General features: G+C 51.1%; 1 protein-coding gene across 1 annotated transcript in view; it reads left to right on the plus strand.

The window, feature by feature from the left end:
* The window catches only part of LOC132836141 (RAS guanyl-releasing protein 2-like), a 114514-nt gene that overhangs the window by 30049 nt on the left and 59305 nt on the right, over positions 1–25160 (plus strand). The window contains exons 4-10 of the mRNA XM_060855459.1: positions 1363–1425; positions 2915–3046; positions 5717–5867; positions 7121–7294; positions 8787–8903; positions 12924–13199; positions 19035–19115. Of these exons, the coding sequence (XP_060711442.1) occupies positions 1363–1425; positions 2915–3046; positions 5717–5867; positions 7121–7294; positions 8787–8903; positions 12924–13199; positions 19035–19115 (994 nt within the window). The remainder of the gene's footprint in view (positions 1–1362; positions 1426–2914; positions 3047–5716; positions 5868–7120; positions 7295–8786; positions 8904–12923; positions 13200–19034; positions 19116–25160) is intronic.

Genomic DNA, 25160 nt, shown 5'->3' on the forward strand with positions numbered 1-25160 from the left:
ACCCACACATGTGCACACTTTCACACACACACCCAATCACTTGCACACTTGGTCATATGCTCACTCATTCACACACACAATCAACACACACACCACACAATCACACCATTCTCTCACACACACGCACAAATTGTTAGATATTCCCTCTCTCTCTCTCTCCCAAACCTGTTGTCTCCCTGTCATCCACATCTGCCCTTCCTTTCTCATCAACAGCACACTGTCTCTTGTACTCTCTCCTTCAGACTGTCTTTCTCCCACGCTCTCTCTCTCCGTCCAGTTCACCAGCCCTCACAATCTCTCTCCCTCTTTCCTCTGGTCTTGTTTTTTTTTCTCTCTCTCTCTCGCATTTCCTCTTTCGCATTCACCGTCACAGGACTGTAACCTCCATCCACCCACTCTGCCACATCTGCTGTGCACTCTGCCATGGTCCAGACACACACACACACTGGGCCAACAGTCTCAGGGCAGTCAAAGCCACATCCGTCCCACACACTGCGCCCTGGAACAGCACTTCACACACGGTGCGGGAAAGGATTGATACTGGGATGAACTGTATTTTAAGAGCACACTGGGTAAAGAACAGGTCACAGTGTCAGTGGTGTGGATCAGAGAGCTCTTCACCGACCCAAGACACTGTACCTCAAATTCAGCTCACCTCCAACACGCCGTGAAGTAATGGAAGCTGCAGTTACCCAGGATGCCGAGGGTGAGTGAAACCACTCCACAGAAAAGGGTGGGAAGGCGGCTTTACTCTGTATCTAACCCTGTGCTGTCCCTGTCCTGGGGAGTGTTTGATGGGGGGACAGTGTAGAGAGAGCTTTACTCTGTATCTAACCCCGTGCTGTCCCTGTCCTGGGGAGTGTTTGATGGGGGGACAGTGTAGAGAGAGCTTTATTCTGTATCTAACCCCGTGCTGTCCCTGTCCTGGGGAGTGTTTGATGGTGGGACAGTGTAGAGAGAGCTTTACTCTGTATCTAACCCCGTGCTGTCCCTGTCCTGGGGAGTGTTTGATGGGGGGACAGTGTAGAGGGAGCTTTACTCTGTATCTAACCCCGTGCTGTCCCTGTCCTGGGGAGCGTTTGATGGGGGATAGTGTAGAGAGAGCTTTACTCTGTATCTAACCCCGTGCTGTCCCTGCCCTGGGGAGCATTTGATGGGGGACAGTGTAGAGGAAGCTTTACTCTGTATCTAACCCCGTGCTGTCCCTGTCCCTGGGGAGTGTTTGATGGGGGACAGTGTAGAGAGAGCTTTACTCTGTATCTAACCCCGTGCTGTCCCTGTCCTGGGGCGTGTTTGATGGGGGACAGTGTAGAGGGAGCTTTACTCTGTATCTAATCCTGTGGTGAAACTTAACTCTGCCACATATCGCGATGCCTGCAGTTCCAATGTGAAGATCATTCAACTTAAAATCTGCCAGTTGGTCAGGTAATAATCCAGATTGATGTTATCTCAAACAGTGAGTGCTTGAGTGAGTCTGAACGGATAGTTGTGTGATCTCCCCCGTCTTCCTTATACAGACACACTCACTCAGAGACATAATCATACACGGACACACATTCACTTTCATATTCTTACACATACACCAATACACATCACCCTACACGGACACACTCACACACTCCCTCACACACACTCACACCAATACACATCACCCTACACAGACACACTCACACACACACCCACACACCAATACACATCACCCTACACAGACACACTCACACACTCCCTCATACACACACCCACACCAATACACATCACCCTACACAGACACACTCACACACTCCCTCATACACACACCCACACCAATACACATACACCCTACACAGACACACTCACACACTCCCTCACACACACACCCACACCAATATTAATACACCTTACACAGACACACACACACACACACACTCATACTCACGCACTAGTCTGTGGTTATAAAGTCATAGAGTCCTCCAGCTCAATGACAGGCCCTTCAGCCCAAACTGGTCCCTGCTGACCAAAATGGCCGTCCACACTAACCCCATGTCCCTGCACTTGGCCCATTTCCTTCTAACCCTTTCCTATCCATGGATTTGTCCTGATGCCTTTTCAATGTTGTTAATGTCCCACCTCAACCACTTCCTCTGGCAGCTCATTCCATCTGCGTACCACCCTCTGGGTAAAAAGTTGCCCCTCAGGTTCCCTTTTATTCTTTCCCCTCTCACCTTAAACTGATGCCCTCTAGTCCTCGATTCCCCTACCCTGGGGAAAAGACTGAGTGCGGTCACCCTGTCCATGCCTCTCATGATCTTATACACCTCTATAAGGACCCCCCCTCAGTCTCCTACGCTCTAACGGAAACAGCCCTCGCTTGTCCAACCTCTCCCTATAACTCAGACCCTGGAGTCCTGCCAACATCCTTGTAAATTCCTTCCACACTCTTTCCAGTTTAATAACATCCTTCCTATCACACGGGGACCAAAACTGAACACAATACTCCAAGTGCGGCCTCACCAACCTCCTGTACAACTGCAACATACCTCCCCAACGTCTATCCTCAAGGTCCTGACTGATGAAGGCCAGTGTATCAAAAGCCTTCCTCACTGCCCTGTCTACCTGGGACTCCACTCTCAGAGAACCCTGCACCTGAACTCCAAGGTTCCTCTGTCCCACTACACTCCTTAAGGCCCTGCCGTTCACCAGGAAACTCCTGCCTTGATTTGACTTTCCAAAATACAGCAGCTCACACTTGTCTGTGTTAAACTGCATTTGCCATTTCTCGGCCCACTTCCCCGGCTGTCCAAGGTCCTGCTGCGATTTCTGGTAACCTTCCTCACTGCCCACGATCCCGCCTGTTTTAGTGTCGTCTGCAAACTTACTGGTCATGCCGTGGTGTTGACTGACGCGGGGTGTCTCCTCTGTTGCCTTACCTCGGAAGGTTCTGGATTGCGGAGTTCCCCGCTGAGTTTAACCTGGACTCTGAGCTGGCTGCGCAGATGAAGGAGCTTCAGGAGACAGTGTGTCGAGCTGGAGACAGGAGACACAGCCAACTGGTCGACATCTCCCAGGTGTAAGTCGGTTGGGGTCAGGGGTCACGGTGACGGGGAGGGCGTGGGGAAATCGCAGGGGTCAGGGGTCACGGTGACGGGGACGGCGTCGGGAAATCGGAAGGGTCACAGTGACAGGGAGGGAGTGGTGGCGTCACAGGGGTCAGGGGTCACAGTGATGGGGAAGGCGTGCAGAAATCACAGGGGTCAAAGGCCAGGGTGATGGGGAGGGACAGATGACATCTCAGGGGTCAAGGGTCACATGACAGGGAGGGCATGGGAAGATTGCAGGGGTCACGGTGATGGGGAGAGAATACGGTGTTGCAGGGGTCGGGGTCACGGTGATGTGGATGGCATGGGGTAATTGCAGGGGTCAGGGGTCAGAGTGATGGGGAGGGTGTGTGGTATCCTAGGGGTCAGGGGTCATGGTGATAGGGAGGGTGGGGTTGTATCTCAGGGGTCAGGGGTCATGGTGATAAGGAGGGAGTGGGGCAATCATAGGGGTCAGGGGTTAGGGAAATAAGGAGGGCATGGGTAAATCACAGGGGTCAGGGGTCACAGTGATTGGGACAGCACATAGGGATCGCAGAATAAGGGGACACAGAGAGGGGGAGGGACATAAGCCAACATGCATGCAATCCCCCCCACCATGTTCCCAGTCTGTTCCCCAATATGTTAGCTGAATGTTCCCATGGTGCAACTTGGTGGTTCAGTGGTTACCAATGCTGGGGACTCAGGTTCGATCCCACACTTGGGGGGCTGTCTGGGTGGAGTTTGCACATTCACCCCATGTCTGCGTGGGTTTCCTCCCACAGTCCAAAGATGTGCAGGTTAGGGTGGATTGGCCGTGTTAAATTGTCCCATAGTGCCCAGGGACATGCAGGTTAGGGTGGATTGGCCGTGCTAAATTGTCCCATAGTGTCCAGGGATGTGCAGGTTAGGGTGGATTGGCCGTGCTAAATTGTCCCATAGTGCCCAGGGATGTGCAGGTTAGGGTGGATAGGCCGTGCTAAATTGTCCCATAGTGCCCAGGGATGTTCAGGTTAGGGTGGATTGGCCATGCTAAATTGTCCCATAGTGCCCAGGGATGTACAGGTTAGGGTGGATTGGCCGTGCTAAATTGTCCCATAGTGTCCAGGGATGTGCAGGTTAGGGTGGATTGGCCGTGCTAAATTGTCCCATAGTGCTGAGGGATGTTCAGGTTAGTGTGGATTGGCGGTGCTAAATTGTCCCATAGTGCCCAGGGATGTTCAGGTTAGGGTGGATTGGCGGTGCTAAATTGTCCCATAGTGCCCAGGGATGTTCAGGTTAGGGTGGATTGGCGGTGCTAAATTGTCCCATAGTGCCCAGGGATGTTCAGGTTAGGGTGGATTGGCGGTGCTAAATTGTCCCATAGTGTCCAGGGATGTGCAGGTTAGGGTGGATAGGCCGTGCTAAATTGTCCCATAGTGCCCAGGGATGTTCAGGTTAGGGTGGATTGGCCATGCTAAATTGTCCCATAGTGCCCAGGGATGTACAGGTTAGGGTGGATTGGCCGTGCTAAATTGTCCCATAGTGTCCAGGGATGTGCAGGTTAGGGTGGATTGGCCGTGCTAAATTGTCCCATAGTGCTGAGGGATGTTCAGGTTAGGGTGGATTGGCGGTGCTAAATTGTCCCATAGTGCCCAGGGATGTTCAGGTTAGGGTGGATTGGCGGTGCTAAATTGTCCCATAGTGTCCAGGGATGTGCAGGTTAGGGTGGATTGGCTGTAGGAAATACAGGGTCGCAGGGATAGTGCAGGGGGATGGGTCTGTGTGGGATGCCCTTCCAAAGATTGATGTGGGCTCAATGGGCTGAATGGCCTGTTTCCCCATTTTAGAGTCTCTATGGTTTCCCCTCCTCGGCAACACTGTGATCCTGTATTCCCTCTATGTTCCTCATGTGTTCTCTGTGTGCTCCCCTGTGAGTTTCCTGCGGTTTGCCACTGTATTCCCGTCTAACCCCCCTGTATCCTCCTGTGTTATCCTTGTGCTCTCCCCTTTGTTCCCGCGTGTTCTCCGTATGTTCCCCATGTGTTCTCTGTATGCTCCCAGCAGGTTCTCTGTATGTCCCCTGCGTGTTCCCCGTGTGTACCCTGCGTGTTCTCTGTATGTCCCCTGCGTGTTCACCGTGTGTACCCTGCGTGTTCTCTGTATGTCCCCTGCGTGTTCCCTGTGTGTACCCTGCGTGTTCTCTGTATGCTCCCTGCATGTTCTCCGTGTGTACCCTGTGTGTTCTCTCTGTGCCCACTGCGTGTTCCCCGTGTGTACCCTGCGTGTTCTCTGCATGTCCCCTGCGTGTTCCCCGTGTGTACCCTGGGTGTTCTCTGTATGCCCCCTGCATGTTCTCTGTGTGTACCCTGCGTGTTCTCTGTATGTCCCCTGCGTGTTCCCCGTGTGTGCCCTGCGTGTTCTCTGTATGCCCCCTGCATGTTCTCCGTGTGTACCCTGTGTGTTCTCTCTGTGCCCACTGCGTGTTCCCCGTGTGGACCCTGCGTGGTCTCTGTATGCCCCCTGCATGTTCTCCGTGTGTACCCTGTGTGTTCTCTGTATGTCCCCTGCGTGTTCCCCATGTGTACCCTGCGTGTTCTCTGTATGTCCCCTGCGTGTTCCCCGTGTGTGCCCCCCATGCCCTCCCCCCGCTCACCACCCTGTGATGTCCTGTGCTGTTGCAGACCCTCCTTCGAGTGGAAGAGGCAGGTTACGCAGCGCAACCACGTCACTCAGAAACGGAGGAAGATGTCCCTCCTGTTCGATCACCTCGGACCGTTGGAACTGGCTGAGCACCTCACCTACCTGGAGTACAAGTCCTTCTGCCGTATCCTGGTGAGGATTCCCACACATGGGCACTACCCGGAAATCTGGGAGACGCAGGGAGGACGGGAGAAACGCAACAGCGTCACTGTCACCACCGAGGGTGGGGGGATAGGCAGAGCATGGGGCAGGGGGAGAGACCCCAGGCCACACAATCAGAGAGAGGTGTGCATTGCTGTAGCGTCTTTCAACACACCAGGTCATTCCAACGGCCATCACAGCCAACAATCGTCCCACTGTGTAACATTGGACTTGAAGTACAAGGAGAACAGTGCTCCCTCAGTACTGACCCTCCGACAGTGCAGCGCTCCCTCAGTACTGACCCTCCAACAGTGCGGCACTCCCTCAGTACTGACCCTCCGACAGTGCGGCACTCCCTCAGTACTGACCCTCTGACAGTGTAGCACTCCCTCAGTGCTGGCCCTCCGACAGTGCGGCACTCCCTCAGCACTGACCCTCCGACAGTGCGGCACTCCCTCAGTATTGACCCTCTGACAATGCAGCACTCCCTCAGTACTGACCCTCCGACAGTGCGGCACTCCCTCAGTACTGACCCTCCGACAGTGCGGCACTCCCTCAGCACTGACCCTCCGACAGTGCGGCGCTCCCTCAGTACCGACCCTCCGACAGTGCGGCACTCCCTCAGTACCGACCCTCCGACAGTGCGGCGCTCCCTCAGCACTGACCCTCCAACAGTGCGGCGCTCCCTCAGCACTGACCCTCCGACAGTGCGGCACTCCCTCAGCACTGACCCTCCGACAGTGCGGTACTCCCTCAGCACTGACCCTCCGACAGTGCTGCACTCCCTCAGTACTGACCCTCCGACAGTGCGGCGCTCCCTCAGTACTGACCCTTCGACAGTGCGGCACTCCCTCAGCACTGACCCTCCGACAATGCGGCACTCCCTCAGTACTGACCCTCCGACAGTGAGGCACTCCCTCAGTACTGACCCTCTGACAGTGTGGCACTCCCTCAGTGCTGGCCCTCCGACAGTGCGGCACTCCCTCAGCACTGACCCTCCGACAGTGTTGAAATATCTCTCCTGGGGAGTGGGCTCTGGTTGGGGGTGTGGTGAATGGATTGAAGGCTTCTGCTGATGAGGTGGGCACTTCCTCGTAAAAATGTCCCGTCATTAAACCCACCGCCCAGTAGTCTGAGCGGGAATGCTGCTGGGTGGGGTGGGTGGGGTGTGAGATCTCTCTTCAATCTCAATCGAATGTTGGATTCTCTCCCTCCGCCACCCTCTCTGTCCTTTCTCCTGGCAGTTCCGGGACTACCAGAGCTTTGCCAAGCACGGCTGCACCAAAGACAACCCGATTCTGGAGAGGTTCATCAGTCTGTTCAACAGCGTGTCCCAGTGGGTCCAGATGATGGTGCTGAGCATGCGCACCCCGCAACAGAGGGCAGAGGTTATCACCAAATTCGTCCACGTCGCCCAGGTACGGCAACACACCGCGAAGGGCACCGGTCAAAGGTCAGGGGCTCAGATTTCTGACCAATCAGGTCCATGATGTCCCCCTCCCCCATCAAACACTCCTCAGGGCAGGGACAGCACGGGGTTAGATACAGAGTAAAGCGCCCTCTACACTGTCCCCCCATCAAACACTCCCCAGGACAAGGACAGCACGGGGTTAGATACAGAATAAAGCTCCCTCTACACTGTCCCCCCATCAAACACTCCCCAGGACAGGGACAGCACGGGGTTAGATACAGAGTAAAGCTCCTTCTACACTGTCCCCCCATCAAACACTCCCCAGGACAGGGACAGCACGGGGTTAGATACAGAGTAAAGCTCCCTCTACACTGTCCCCCATCAAACATTCCCCAGGACAGGGACAGCACGGGGTTAGATACAGAGTAAAGCTCCCTCTACACTGTCCCCCATCAAACATTCCCCAGGACAGGGACAGCACGGGGTTAGATACAGAGTAAAGCTCCCTCTACACTGTCCCCCATCAAACACCCCCCAGGACAGGGACAGCACGGGGTTAGATACAGAGTACAGCTCCATCTACACTGTCCCCCATCAAACACTCCCCAGGACAGGGACAGCACGGTGTTAGATACAGAGTAATGCTCCCTCTACACTGTCCTATGTCAAACACTCCCCAGGACAGGGACAGCACGGGGTTAGATACAGAGTAATGCTCCCTCTACACTGTCCTACATCAAACACTCCCCAGGACAGGGACAGCACGGGGTTAGATACAGAGTAAAGCTCCCTCTACACTGTCTCCCATCAAACATTCCCCAGGACAGGGACAGCACGGGGTTAGATACAGAGTAAAGCTCTCTCTACACTGTCCCCCATCAAACATTCCCCAGGACAGGGACAGCACTGGGTTAGATACAGAGTAAAGCTCCCTCTACACTGTCCCCCATCAAACACCCCCCAGGACAGGGACAGCACGGGGTTAGATACAGAGTACAGCTCCATCTACACTGTCCCCCATCAAACACTCTCTAGGACAGGGACAGCACGGTGTTAGATACAGAGTAAAGCTTCCTCTACACTGTCCCCCATCAAACACTCCCCAGGACAGGGACAGCACAGGGTTAGATACAGAGTACAGCTCCATCTACACTGTCCCCCATCAAACACTCCCCAGGACAGGGACAGCACGGTGTTAGATACAGAGTAATGCTCCCTCTACACTGTCCTATGTCAAACACTCCCCAGGACAGGGACAGCACGGTGTTAGATACGGAGTAATGCTCCCTCTACACTGTCCTACGTCAAACACTCCCCAGGACAGGGACAGCACGGGGTTAGATGCAGAGTAAAGCTCCCTCTACACTGTCCCCAGGACAGGGCCAGTGCGGGGTTACAGACAGAGTAAAGCTCCCTCTACACTGTCCCCAGGACAGAGCCAGTGCAGGGTTACAGACAGGGTAAAGCTCCCTCTACACCATGTTTCCTGTCCCTTGCAGAGACTGCTCCAGCTCCAGAACTACAACACTCTGATGGCGGTGATTGGTGGGTTGAGTCACAGCGCCATCGCCCGCCTTAAGGAGACCTACCATTACGTCAGCCCCGATGTGGTCAAGGTAGGAGCCTATGGAACGGTGTTGTGTTCAACCGGGCACTGCGTGGAGTCTGTATAACCCTGCACCGATCAGAGCCTATAGAACACAGCACCAATCAGAGACTATAGAACACCTCACCGATCAGAGCCTATAGAACCCCTCACTGATCAGAGCCTATAGAACACCTCACCGATCAGAGCCTATAGAACCCCTCACTGATCAGAGCCTATAGAACACCTCACCGATCAGAGCCTATAGAACACCTCACCAATCAGAGACTATAGAACACCTCACCAATCAGAGCCTATAGAACACTGCAGTGATCAGAGCCTATAGAACACCTCACCGATCAGAACCTATAGAACCCCTCACCAATCAGAGCCTATAGAACACCTCACCGATCAGAGCCTATAGAACACCCCACCAATCAGAGCCTATAGAACACCGCACCAATCAGAGCCTATAGAACACAGCACCTCTCAGAGCCTATAGAACACTGCACCAATCAGAGCCTATAGAACACCTCACCGATCAGAGCCTATAGATCACCTCATCGATCAGAGCCTATAGAACACCTCACCGATCAGAGCCTATAGAACACTGCAGTGATCAGAGCCTATAGAACACCTCAGCAATCAGAACCTATAGAACACCACACCGATCAGAGCCTATAGAACACCTCACCGATCAGAGCCTATAGATCACCTCATCGATCAGAGCCTATAGAACACCTCACCGATCAGAGCCTATAGAACACTGCAGTGATCAGAGCCTATAGAACACCTCAGCAATCAGAACCTATAGAACACCACACCGATCAGAGCCTATAGAACACTGCACCGATCAGAGCCTATAGAACACTTCACCGACCAGAGACTATAGAACACCGCACCAATCAGAGCCTATAGAATACCTCACCAATCAGAGCCTATAGAATACCTCACCGATCAGAGCCAATAGAACACTGCACCAATCAGAGCCTATAGAACACCTCACTGATCGGAACCTATAGCTCACCGCACCAATCAGAGTCTATAGAACACTGCACCGATCGGAGCCTATAGAACACCTCACCGATCAGAGCGTATGGAACACCTAACCGATCAGAGCCTATAGGACACCTCACCGATCGGAGCCTATAGAATACCTCACTGATCGGAGCCTATAGAACACCTCGCCGATCAGAGCCTATAGAACACCTCACCAATCAGAGCGTATGGAACACCTAACCGATCGGAGCCTATACAACACCTCACCGATCAGAGCGTATGGAACACCTAACCGATCGGAGCCTATAGGACACCTCAACAATCAGAGCCTATAGAACACCTCACCAATCAGAGCCTATAGAACACCTCACCGATCAGAGCCTATAGGACACTGCACCGATCGGAGCCTATAGGACACCTCACCAATCGGAGCCTATAGAACACCTCACCAATCAGAGCCTATAGGACACCTCACTGCTCAGAGCCTATAGGACACCTCACCGATCAGAGCCTATAGGACACCGCACCGATCGGAGCCTATAGGACACCTCACCGATCGGAGCCTATAGAACACCGCACCGATCGGAGCCTATAGGACACCTCACCGATCGGAGCCTATAGAACACCGCACCGCTCAGAGCCTATAGGACACCTCACCAATCAGAGCCTATAGAACACCTCACCGATCAGAGCCTATAGGACACCTCACCAATCAGAGCCTATAGGACACCTCACTGCTCAGAGCCTATAGGACACCTCACCGATCAGAGCCTATAGGACACCGCACCGATCGGAGCCTATAGGACACCTCACCGATCAGAGCCTATAGAACACTGCACCGATCGGAGCCTATAGGACACCTCACCGATCGGAGCCTATAGAACACCGCACCGCTCAGAGCCTATAGGACACCTCACCAATCAGAGCCTATAGAACACCTCACCGATCAGAGCCTATAGGACACCTCACCGATCAGAGCCTATAGAACACTGCACCGATCGGAGCCTATAGGACACCTCACCGATCGGAGCCTATAGAACACCGCACCGCTCAGAGCCTATAGGACACCTCACCAATCAGAGCCTATAGGACACCTCACCGCTCAGAGCCTATAGGACACCTCACCGATCAGAGCCTATAGGACACCGCACCGATCGGAGCCTATAGGACACCTCACCGATCAGAGCCTATAGGACACCGCACCGATCAGAGACAGGGTCCAGAGGGCGTTGTCTCTCTCTGAATTGTAAATCCTCCATGATGAACACCCTGAGTATTCATTGAAATGTTTTGGTCAAACATTGACTCATAGATCCATAGATGTGTACAACACGGGAACAGACCCTTCGGCCCCACACATCCATGGTGACCCAGATATCCCAACCCAATCTAGTCCCACCTGCCAGCACCCGGCCCATATCCCTCCAAACCCTTCTTATCCATGTCCCCATCCAGATACCTTTTAAATGTTGTCATTGTACCAGCCTCCACCACTTCCTCTGGCAGCTCATTCCATACACGTACCACCCTCTGTGTGAAAAAGTTGCCCCTTAGGTCCCTTTTATATCTTTCCCCTCTCACCCTAAACCTATGCCCCTCTAGTTCTGGACTCCCCCACCCCAGGGAAAAGACTTTGTCTATTTATCCTATCCATGCCCCTCATGGTTTTATAAACCTCTATAAGGTCACCCCTCAGCCTCCGACGCTCCAGGGAAAACAGCCCCAGCCTGTTCAGCCTCTCCCTGTCGCTCAAACCCTCCAACCCTGGCAACATCCTTGTAAATCTTTTCTGAACCCTTTCAAGTTTGAACAGCATCTGTTCTGTAGCGGCCTGCAATGTTGAAATGGACAGAAGCTAAGAAAGGCCACATTCTGTTGAAGGTCCCCCTTGTGAAAATTAAACCAACCGCACCAACCAGTGGGTGGCGTTAATTGGCTGATTCACTTCTCAGGGAGAGGCCTGTCAGAGCTGACCAGCCTGATTTCCAAATGCGACAGAGCCCAGCAGTTAATTGTCAATACTCCCCAGTTGCAGCAATTCAAAAACAAACACCCCCCCACCCCCAAAACGGCACTGTCCTCTCACGCGTTCGTTGGCTTACCCATCTTTCGCGTTCCGATGGAGGGGTTGGAAATGCCAACTGGGGGAGAGAGAGAGAGAGAGAGACACAGCGACAGACAGAGAGAGAAAGAGACGCCTGGAACACTTTGCGGCACAAATTAAGACAGTGCTGTGTTGCGACACGGTGGTGAACCCTGCTGCTAATTCAACCCAATGCCCAGAAACACTTACCTCGCCTCGTAATCTGTTAAAATATGAGAACTTCCAAATTCCATTATTTAAAGAAAATCATATCAATTCACTCTTTAACTCCAAAAGTGAACATTAAACAACAACTATTTACAACTCTAAGCCCCCCATTCTCTTAACTGTTTATTACCTGCCTTCAACTCTATACCAATATACTGTTCCAGTAAAACACTTATTAAAATTACATTGACTTAATTGCAAAACCATACAGTGGCTGTTGCTTCTGGTACCTTTCTTCTTTCAGCTGAAGATCTCCCAGGATTGTCTTCTGTCTTTCACTGCGAATGTGCTTCATATGAAAAGGTACCTCTGAGAGAGTGTGTTTCTGAATGGGAGTGTTTCACCACGGCAGTTACTCTGTCTAACTTTCAAAATGCCTGCTTTTCCTTTTAATCATGCCTCTAACATCGGATCATCTCATTGGCTCAATGTTAGCAAAACAGCAAATCCAAACTGGATTGGGTTTTTGTATCCTGGGGTATAATTTTAAACTGATCGGTCAAATTTAAATTATTGTCAAAACAGCAACCAGCTCAGGTATCTATTTCACAGCCAAATGTTACATATTTTCAATTTCCCACTACCCCCTGAGACTGCTGGTCAGTCACATGACAGGTGCTTGTAGCTCTTAGAGCAAAACAGCCTTCACTCTCTCTTAAAGATACAGTACGTGTCTTCAACTTCATACCAGTTGACCTTTGCCCTCCCCACCCCTTCTCTGTCTCTCTCTCTCTTGCCCAGATTTCCGACAGTCTGACAGAGCTAGTGACAACCTGTGGTAACTACAGCAACTACCGCAAGAGTTTCGCTGAGAGCTCGGGTTTCAGGTTCCCCATCCTGGGGGTGCACCTCAAGGATCTGCTGGCTGTTCACCTGGCCCTCCCTGACTGGCTGGAGCAAGGCCGCATCAACCTGGTGAAGATGGAGCAGCTCTACTCCATCTTGAACGAACTCATCCGCATTCAGTCCACCGCACCCCCCGTCGAGCCCAGCATGGACCTGGTCAGCCTGCTGACGGTAAGCAGGCGCACACACACACACACACACGCATGCACATACACACACATGCACGCACACACATGCACGTGTACACACACACATTCACACGCACACACATGCACGCGCGCACACTTGCACACACATGCACACATACACATGCACACACGCGCGCATGCACACACATGCACGCACACACATGTGCACACAAACACATACACACACACGCGCGCACACACATGCACGCACGCAGTCACATGCGCACACACATGCACACACGCGTGCGTGCGCACACACGTGCACGCATACATGGATACATGCATGCACACACACACGCAAGCACACTCACGCACACACGTGCGCACACACACACGAACACAGACAAGCACACACACAAGTACACACACTCACACACAAACATGCGCACGCACACACGCGCGCACACACTCACACACACACAGACATGCACAAACTCATGCACACACACGCACACACACACACGCACACACTCATGCACACACACGCGCACACACGCACACACACGCATGCACATGCATGCACACGCATGCACACACACGCACACACACTCACACACACATACACAGACACACACACACACACTCACACACATACGCATGCACACACGCACACACTCACACACACATTCACGCACAAACACGTGCACGCACACACACATTCACACACACACGCACTCACACACACAGACATGCACACACTCATGCATACACATGCACACATACATGCACATGCACACACTCACGCACACACGCGCACACACACGTACGAGCACATACACACACACATGCACGCGCACACTCACACACATGCACACACACACAAGCACGCACGCACACACATGCACACACACTCACACATGCACACACACTCATATGCACATGCACACACACATACGCACACTCGCTCTCATACTCGCTCACACACACTCACTCTCACATACTCTCTCATACACACATCATACATACTCTCACACACTCACTCACACATACATACATTCACTCACACTCAGTCACACTCACACTCAGACACACATAATCACACTCACACACACACTCACATTCACTCACACACACTCACACACACTCACACATACACTCACTCACACACGGACGCACACTCTCATACACTCACTCGCACATTATCATACACACACACTCACACACTCACATACACAGTCTCTCACATACACTCACACATTCTCATACACACTCTTGCACACTCTCGCCCTCACATGCACACTCACTATTGTGCACATACACTATCTCACATACATACACATTTGAATACGCACTCACACACGCTCTCTCTCTCTCTCTCTCACACACACGGACACTCAGGGACACAGTCACATGCTCCCGCCCACCATGTGTCAGAGTGCATCATTGTTCAGAGCAAGATCCCAGGAAGAATGGGGAGCTGCACTTTATTCCAATGGAGTTTCCGAGAGTGAGAGGTGGCCTTATTGAAGCGTATAAAATCCGTCGAGCTTTGACAGCATCGATGTGGAGAGGTTGTGCCCCCTTGTGGGAGAGTTGCGGCCCGGGGTGGGGGAGACAGTTTCTCAGAAGAAGGGGTCAGCCAGTGAAGGGAGAGATGAGGAGGAATGTCTTCATGCAGAGGGGTTGGTAAATCTGTGGAATCCTTTCCCACACAGGCCTGTTGAGGCTGGGTGGTTGAGTAGATTCAAGGCTGAGACTGATTTTCAGTCAGGAAGGGGGAAAGCAGGAGCGGGAAGCTGAGAGCGATCAGATCAGCTTCCATCAAATGCTGGAAGTGAGTCAATGGGCCGAATGGCCTACTGCAGTTGCTACAACGTTTCCTCTTATCCCACAACTGCAGGAATATCGATGGTCTGTTGTGATGTTGCTGCTCTTGGTTCCCTGATGAATACAATGCACTTGAGGTACATTTTTCCGAAGCTAAATTATTCCCTGAAACATAATCTCGGAGTTCAGTGACCACACCTTCCAGGTTTCTCTTCCTCTGGTTCCTTCGTTGAATCTGATTTATCTGTGTCCCCAGAAGTCACAGGTCCTCCCACAGTCCAGAACAATTTCTGCTTATGCATGAAACCCCTACGCTGTGGGAGTAAACCATTCAGCCCATCGAGTTCACACCGACACTCCGAAGATCATCCCATCCAGACACACTGCCCCACCCTATCCCTGTAACCACGGCCCATTCACCCTAACCTGCACATCCCTGGGCACTATGGGACAATTTAGCACGGCCAATCCACCCTAACCTGCACATCCCTGGGCACTATGGGACAATTTAGCACGGCCAATCCACCCTAACCTGCACATCCCTGAGCACTATGGGGCAATTTAGCACGGCCAATCCACCCTAACCTGCACATCCCTGGGCACTATGGGACAATTTAGCACGGCCAATCCACCCTAACCTGCACATCCCTGGGCACTATGGGACAATTTAGCACGGCCAATCCACCCTAACCTGCACATCCTTGGGCACTATGGGACAATTTAGCACGGCCCATCCACCCTAACCTGCACATTCCTGGGCACTATTGGACAATTTAACATGGCCAATCCACCCTAACCTGCACATCCCTGGGCACTATGGGACAATTTAGCATGGTCAATCCACCCTAACCTGCATATCCCTGGGCACTGTGGGACAATTTAGCACGGCCAATCCACCCTAACCTGCACATCCCTGGGCACTGTGGGACAATTTAGCACGGCCAATCCACTCTAATCTGCACATCCCTGTACACTGTGGGACAATTTAGCACGGCCAATCCACCCTAACCTGCACATCCGTGGACACTATGGGGCAATTTAGCATGGCCAATCCACCCTTCCCTGCACATCCCTGGGCACTATGGGACAATTTAGCACGGCCAATCCACCCTAACCTGCACATCCCTGGGCACTATGGGATAATTTAGCACGACCAATCCACCCTAACCTGCACATCCCTGGGCACTATGGGACAATTTAGCACGACCAATCCACCCTAACCTGCACATCCCTGGGCACTATGGGATAATTTAGCACGACCAATCCACCCTAACCTGCACATCCCTGGGCACTATGGGACAATTTAGCACGGCCAATCCACCCTAACCTGCACATCCCTGGACACTATGGGGCAATTTAGCACGGCCAATCCACCCTAACCTGCACATCCCTGGACACTATGGGGCAATTTAGCACAGCCAATCCACCCTAACCTGCACATCCCTGGACACTATGGGGCAATTTAGCACGGCCAATCCACCCTAACCTGCACATCCCTGGGCACTATGGGACAATTTAGCACGGCCAATCCACCCTAACCTGCACATCCCTGGACACTATGGGGCAATTTAGCACGGCCAATCCACCCTAACCTGCACATCCCTGGGCACTATGGGACAATTTAGCATGGTCAATCCACCCTAACCTGCACATTTTTGGACTATGGGAGGAAACCGGAGCACCCGGAGGAAACCCCACACAGACACTGGGTGGAGAATGTGCAAACTCCACACAGACAGTCGCCCGAGGGTGGGATCGAACCGGGGTTCCTGGCGGCATGAGGCAGCAGTGCTAACCACTGAGCCACCATGCTGCTCTAAACCCTATCAAAAACTGCGACTGAACGTCTCAGCTCAGTAAAACAAATGAGCCCCCTCCCAGGATCTGTATGGATTAAACAAACGTTAGTTTTTTATTCATGGTCTGTGTGAGAGATAATCCCAATCCGAGCTCTTCCGAAAGAATCCTGTCAATACCCAGCACTCATTTCTAATTCTCAAGCTCTTTCCAATCCCTGTTATCTCAGCCTTAGACCTGTTCCCTCTCACGGCAAGTCAACTGCATTGTCATGAAAGCCCGTTCTCCAATGAATCCGGAATTGTACTGACATGGGTCTTCATTGGTGCAAAATTGACTAAATCGAGCAAAAATAGCAAGGTGTTAATCCTTACTTGTTTTCTAAATAGGATTGATATTAAGTCTGCGTGGTTGCTTGTTTAATCTGAGGAGTGTTTGTTTGGGATAGGTTCAGGTGGAGGAAAGCCTGCTGAGTACACGTTGCCCCAGCTGATCACTCTCATTTCTAAACAGAAACCTCTGATCGTTAAATCAGGTTGAAAGCCTCATTAGTCTCCTGAAAGAGAGATCAGCTCAAGGTTTCCTGAGGGAGCTGTGTCTGTAACTATGTGCCATCAGTGACTTGCCCACACACCCAAGGACGTCACATCATTAGGTTGTGGGCAATTCCCCCCCGCTACATATGTAACGGTAACCCATGAATGCAATTGGTTACATGGTTATTTCCAGAAAAGCCATCTCTATTTTATTTCTGTCTTTTTCTGGAGCATATATATGGGAGGGTGTGTGTGAGTGAGTGAGGAGTAATGTGTGAGGGGGTGTGTGCATGTGTGAATGTATGGTTGAGAGTGTTTGTGTGTATATGAGAGAAGGGGGGTGTGCGCGTTTGTAAGTGAGTGTGTGTGTGAGTGTACGTACGGGCATGTGACTGAATGTATGTATGTGTGTGACCGAATATGTGTAAGAGAGAGTGTGAGAGCAGGTTTAGAATGTATGTGGGAGAGTGTATGTGCGTGTGTGTGTGTGCGTGTGTGTGTGCCCATGTGTATGCATGAGTGTACGTGTGCAACAGGGTGTGTATGTGTGTCTGTGTGAGAGTGTCTGCATGTGTGTGAGCCCGTGTGTGTGTGCATGAGTATGTGTGTGTGAATGTGTGTATATGCGTGTGTGTGTAAGCCCGTGTGTGTGCATGAGTGTGTGTGTGTGCGACAATGTGTGTGTGAGCCCATGTGTGTGTATGTGTGAGACAGATTTGTGTGTGTATGTGTGTGTGTGTAAGAGAATGAGTGTGTCTGTTTGTGTGCGAGAGAGTGTGTGCATGCGTATGTGTGTGTCTGTGAGTCCACGTGCGTGTGTGTGAATGAATGTATGTGTGTGACAGGACTGTGTGTAAGTATGTGTGCATGTGTGTAAGAGAGAGAGTGGATGTGCATGTGTGTATGAGAGTCTGTGTGCATGTGTGTGTGAGAGAAAGTGTGAGTGTGTGCATGCGTGTATGAGAGTGTGTGTGTATGTGTGTGAGAGACAGAGTGAGTGTGTGCATGTGTGTAGGTGAGTCTGTGTGTGTGTGTGAGAGACAGAGTGTGCATGTGTGTATGAGAGTCTGTGTGTGTGTGTGAGAGAGACAGAGTGTGAGTGTGTGCATGTGTGTATGAGAGTCTGTGTGTTTGTGTGTGAGAGACAGAGTGTGAGTGTGTGCATGTGTGTATGAGAGTCTGTGTGCATGTGTGTGTGAGAGACAGTGTGAGTGTGTGCATGTGTGTATGAGAGTGTGTGTGTGTGTGTGTGAGAGACAGAGTGAGTGTGTGCATGTGTGTATGAGAGTGTGTGTGTGTGTGTGAGAGACAGAGTGTGAGTGTGTGCATGTGTGTATGAGAGTGTGTGTGTATGTGTGTGTGTGAGAGACAGAGTGTGTGTGTGCATGTGTGTATGAGAGACAGAGTGTGAGTGTGTGCATGTGTGTATTTATCACGAGAAATGTTTATATTGCTCAATGTGCCTGTTAACTAATGATTCCTTATCATAAAAGCAGTTTTATATTACATTGCTGTGAAGAAGCTGGTTAATAAATCATCTTGTTGAAAACTGATATAGAGAGGGAATTGACTGATTCAGCTAACACTGTAAACAGAGGCCAAAGTGATGGCAGCGATGCAGACATCTCCCTGATGGGATCCACATTTCACCTTCACAGCTTCTCTAAGGAGAGCAGACCTCCTCCAACTCTCCACTAACCTTTCAATCTCAATGACAGGTCTCCCTGGACCAGTTCCACACTGACGATGAGATTTACAAACTGTCCTTATCACGGGAACCCCGCACATCCAAGTCAGCGGTGAGTATGGAGAATTGTTCATTGTGTTCGCATTCCAAAACCCCAGCTCCAGCTCCCGTTCGAACACTCAAACCTCTGAAAGGCATCCCAGCTCATAAATGAAGGAGCTCTGAGTGTGGTAATCAGGGAGCACCGCACTGTCAGAGGGTCGGTACTGAGGGAGTGCTGCACTGTCAGAGGGTCGGTACTGAGGGAATGCCGCACTGTCAGAGGGTCGGTACTGAGGGAATGCCGCACTGTCAGAGGGTCGGTACTGACGGAGTGCCGCACTGTCGGAGGATCAGTGCTGAGGGAGTGCCGCACGGTCGGAGGGTCAGTACTGAGGGAGTGCCATACTGTCGGAGGATCAGTGCTGAGGGAGTGCCACACTGTCGGAGGGTCAGTACTGAGGGAGTGCCGCACTGTCGGAGGGACAGTACTGAGGGAGCGCTGCACTGTCGGAGGGTCAGTGCTGAGGGAGAGCCGCACTGTCGGAGGGTCAGTACTAAAGGAGTGCTGCACTGTCGGAGGGTCAGTACTGAGGGAGTGGGCACTGTCGGAGGGTCAGTACTGAGGGAGTGCCGCACTGTCGGAGGGTCAGTACTGAGGGAGTGGGCACTGTCGGAGGGTCAGTACTGAGGGAGTGCCGCACTGTCGGAGGGTCAGTACTGAGGGAGTGCTGCACTGTCGGAGGGTCAGTGCTGAGGGAGTGGGCACTGTCAGAGGGGTAGCTCTGAGGGAGTGCCGTGTAGTGGTATTATGAGTAGGGGAGGCCATTTGGCCCCGCGAGCCAGCTGCAGTGTTCAGTCAGACGCAAATTGATCTGATTTCACACAGTCTCATCGATACCTGATAACCTTCCTCTCTGTCATTGATCAAACTCTATCGATCCTATCCTTAAAAACTGTTTGAGTTCATTTCCATCATCATAGAATCCCTGCGCATGGAACCAGGGCATTCAGCCCATCAAGTCAACACCCACCGTCCGAAGTGCATCGCACCAGACACATCCCTACCCTTTCCCTGCATTTCCAACGGCCAATCCACCCTAACCTGCACTTCCCTGGGCACTATGGGACAATTTAGCACGGCCAATCCACCCTAACCTGCACATCCCTGGGCACTATGGGACAATTTAGCATGGCCAATCCACCCTAACCTGCACTTCCCTGGGCACTATGGGACAATTTAGCATGGCCAATCCACCCTAACCTGCACATCCCTGGGCACTGTGGGACAATTTCGCACGGCCAATTCACCCTAACCTCCACATCATAGAACATAGAACATAGAAGGATACAGCGCAGTACAGGCCCTTCGGCCCTCGATGTTGCGCCGACCGAATCCTACCTAACCTACACTAGCCCAATAACTTCCATATGCCTATCCAATGCCCGCTTAAATGACCATAAAGAAGGAGAGTTCACCACTGCTACTGGCAGGGCATTCCATGAACTCACAACCCGCTGTGTAAAGAATCTACCCCTAACATCTGTCCTATACCTACCACCCCTTAATTTAAAGCTGTGTCCCCTAGTAACACCTGACTCCATTAGCGGTAAAAGGTTCTCAGTGTCGACCCTATCTAAACCCCTAATCATCTTATACACCTCTATCAAATCTCCCCTAAACCTTCTCTTCTCCAAAGAGAACAGCCCCAAGTGGCTCAGCCTTTCCTCATAAGATTTTCCTACCATTCCAGGCAACATCCTGGTAAACCTCCTCTGCACTCGTTCCAATGCCTCCACATCCTTCCTATAGTATGGCGACCAAAACTGCACACAATACTCCAGATGAGGCCGCACCAGAGTCTTATACAACTGCAACATGACCTCAGGACTCCGGAACTCAATTCCTCTACCAATAAAGCCCAGTACACTATATGCCTTCCTCACAGCACTATTTACCTGGGTGGCAACTTTCAGAGATCTGTGTACATGGACACCAAGATCCCTCTGCTCATCCACACTACCAAGTAGCCTACCATTAGCCCAGTAATCCATCATCTTGTTACTCCTACCAAAGTGAATGACTTCACACTTAGCTACATTGAATTCCATTTGCCACATATCTGCCCAGCTCTGCAACTTATCTATATCCCGCTGTAACCTACCACTTCCTTCCTCACTATCCACAACTCCACCGACTTTTGTGTCATCCGCAAACTTGCTTACCCAGCTTTCATGCCCTTCCTCTAGATCATTTATAAAGATAACAAAAAGCAATGGTCCCAAAACAGATCCTCGTGGTACACCGCTAGTAACTGCACTCCAAGATGAACATAGTCCATCAACTACTACCCTCTGTCTCCTTCCAGCCAGCCAATTCCTAATCCAAACCTCTAATGTATCCTCAATGCCATACCTCCGTAGTTTTAGCATTAGCCTACCATGGGGAACCTTATCGAACGCCTTACTAAAATCCATATACACAACATCTACTGCTTTACCCTCGTCCACTTCCTTAGTCACCTTCTCAAAGAACTCAATAAGGTTTGTGAGGCACGACCTGCCCTTCACAAAACCATGCTGGCTATCCTTGATCATGTTATTCCTATCCAGATGTTCATAAATCTTATCCCTTACCATTCTCTCTAAGACTTTGCCCACCACTGAAGTCAGACTCACTGGCCTATAGTTACTAGGGCTATCCCTACTCCCTTTCTTGAACAAGGGGACCACATTCGCTATCCTCCAGTCCTCTGGTACTATTCCCGTTGACAATGACGACATAAAAATCCAGGCCAATGGCTCTGCTATCTCCTCCCTAGCTTCCCATAGGATCCTAGGGTAAATGCCATCAGGCCCAGGAGACTTATCTATTTTCATCCTCTCCAATATTCCCAGAACCTCTTCCCTGCATATTTCCAGGCCATCCATTCTAATCATTTGTGACTCCATATTCACATCAGCAACAGTGTCCTGTTCCTGAGTGAATACTGATGAAAAGTATTGATTTAGTGTCTCTCCAATCTCCTCCGCCTCCACACACAACTTCCCACTACTATCCTTGACTGGACCGATACCTACCCTTTTATTCTTTATCCTTTTATTCCTGACATACCTATAGAAAGCCTTTGGGTTTTCCCTAATCCTACCAGCTAAAGACTTTTCATGTCCCCTTCTCGCTTCTCTTAGCTCTCTCTTTAGATCCTTCCTGGCTACCTTATAACTCTCTATCGCCCCAACTGAACCTTCACGCCTCATCTTTACATATGCCGCCTTCTTCCCTTTCACAAGGGATTCCAATTCCTTACTAAACCACGGCTGCCTCACAAGGCCCTTTACACCATGCCTGACTGGTACATACTTATCTTTGGACTGTGGGAGGAAACCCACGCAGACACAGGGGAGATGTGCAAACTCCACACAGACAGTCACCCGATGGTGGGAATCGAACCCGGGTCCTAGCGATGTGAGACAGTGGTGCTCGCCACTGAGCCATTGTTCCACCTCTATTTGAGGAGGGGAGGGGGTTGGTTTCCAAAGACTCATGAACCTCTTAAAAGAGTTTCTTCAAATCTGCCATAATTGGTGTCCCACCCCAAACCCCACACCCCCGTCAACGTTTCTAAACAGTGACCCACCCCGTCTCCCACCCTACCCACCCTCTGAGATCTGGATTTCAAAGTTTGGGAGAAGGTTTGTAGCGCGGGTGCTCGTTGTTGTGGTTCTGTTCGCCAAGCTGGGAGTTTGTGTTGCAAACGTTTTGTCCCCTGTCTAGGTGACACCCTCAGTGCTTGGGAGCCTCCTGTGAAGTGCTTCTGTGCTGATTCCTCCGGCATTTATACTGGTTTGAATCTGCCGCTTCCGGTTGTCAGTTGCTGTCCGCTGCAGTGGCCGGTATATTGGGTCCAGGTCGATGTGTCTGTTGATAGAATTTGTGGATGAGTGCCATGCCTCTAGGAATTCCCTGGCTGTTCTCTGTTTGGCCTGCCCTATAATAGTGGTGTTGTCCCAATCGAATTCGTGTTGTTTGGCATCTGTGTGTATGGCTACTAAGGATAGCAGGTCGTGTCGTTTCGTGGCTAGTTGGTGTTCATGGATGCGGGTCGTTAGCTGTCTTCCTGTTTGTCCTGTGTAGTATTTTGTGCAGTCCTTGCATGGGATTTTGTACACTACGTTGGTTTTGCTCATGCTGGGTATTGGGTCCTTTGTCCTGGTGAGTTGTTGTCTGAGAGTGGCTGTTGGTTTGTGTGCCGTTATGAGTCCTAGTGGTCGCAGCAGTCTGGCTGTCAGTTCAGAAATGCTCCTGATGTATGGGAGTGTGGCCAGTCCTCTGAGATCTGGATTCTGCCACCAGAGGAAACGCTCTCCCCACAAGCACGTGGTCAGGTCCCCTGTGACCATTGTAAACCCCAGAGTACAAAGGTCTGGTCTCTCCACCTGCCTTTCCTCACCAGACAAACTGCTCAATCCAGGTGTACACAGTTAAAAATCACACAACACCAGGTTATCGTCCAACAGGTTTAATTGGAAGCACACTAGCTTTCGGAGCGACACTCCTTCATCAGGTGGCTGTGGAGGGCTCGATGGTAACACAGAATTTATAGCAAACATTTGCAGTGTGATGTAACTGAAATTATACATTGAAAAATTGATTGTTAAGCCTTTCATCTGTTGGAATACAGTGGTAGTTTCACTTCTTTCATGTGTAAATCACAAAACCCTTTTTTTTAAAGTTGCATTCTCGGGTTAGCTGTTAACAATGGTGATAGCTAGACAATATGTTGAAGGTGTTAGCCCCCTGTGTTCTCTGTCTATGACCTGATGTTTAGATTGTTTCTAATCTAAAAAGTGAGATAACAGACTTTTACATAAATTCCTGCAGTGTTTGAGCTCAGAGTTCTACATGAATGTGTGCAGTTTTTGAGCAAATTGCAATGTAACCCTGCAAGTACAAATTCACCACACAGAATATATGTGTGCATGTGGGTCTTTGTCTGTCTGTGTGTTTGTGTGTCTGTCTGGGGTGGGGGTTGTGAGTGTGTGTGTGTGTGTGTCAGTCTGTCTGGGGTGGGGGTTGTGAGTGTGTGTGTGTGTGTGTGTGTGTGTGTCAGTCTGTCTGGGGTGGGGGTTGTGAGCGTGAGAAAGTGTGTGTGTGTGTGTGTGTGTAATGGGTGCAAGGTGTCTTAAGTCTGCGAGGGAGTGCATGTGCGTGCGTGGGAGTGTGTGTGTCTATCAGGGTGTGTGTGGGTGTCTGTGTGCGCGTCTGTGTGTACCTGTGTATGTGAGAGTGTGTGTGTAGGAATATCTGTGTGTGTGTATGTAGTGCAATAGTGATCATCTGTAATGTGACATGAACCCAAGGTCCCGGTTGAGGTCCTCCCTATGCCTGCTCAACCTTCCCTGGGCCACTCTCAATTCATTTGTCCATCCAGCGACCAACATGTCTCTCCACATGAGGTCTCCCTGGATGACTGACCCGTTACTGTCTAGATGAGAGTGGTGCTGGAAAAGCACAGCAGGTCCGGCAACATCTGAGGAACAGGAACCTCGACGTTTCAGGCAGGATTCCTGATGAAGGGCTTTTGCCTGAAACGTCGATTCTCCTGCTCCTCGGATGCTGCCTGACCTGCTGTGCTTTTCCAGCACCACTCTAATCTCCAGTATCTGCAGTCCTCACTTTCACCCTGACCCACGCTGTGCCTTCAAGTGTAAGACTAGGATTTGTTTTTCATAAAATTAAGCCATCTCTGTATTATTGGTTTGTTTTTTTTTGTAAGAAGGGAGGCGTGGTGATGTTTTAAGAGATGTATTTTGTTTGTTTTGTTTTTAAAGAGAGGTTTTAAGACAGAGGTCTCGACCTGGCTACTTGGCATGCCTGTAAATAATTCATGATGGAACAATAGATGCAGCCTGGCTGGGTGTGGCCATCTCTCACAGATTTGTAGCTTTTTTTTAGGCTTCGCATGACACAGTTGTTGGAGTCTCAACAGGATTGGAAGCTGCAGGACGTTTCCAATTGTCAAAGGTCTCTTTTCCCTCATAAGACCATGAGAATTTGGAGTAGGAGTAGGCTATCAGATCCTTTGACCCTGCCCCGCGATTCAAAAAAGATCACGGT

This window comes from Hemiscyllium ocellatum, chromosome 46, assembly GCF_020745735.1.
Source record: "Hemiscyllium ocellatum isolate sHemOce1 chromosome 46, sHemOce1.pat.X.cur, whole genome shotgun sequence".
NCBI classification, from domain to species: Eukaryota; Metazoa; Chordata; class Chondrichthyes; order Orectolobiformes; family Hemiscylliidae; genus Hemiscyllium; species Hemiscyllium ocellatum.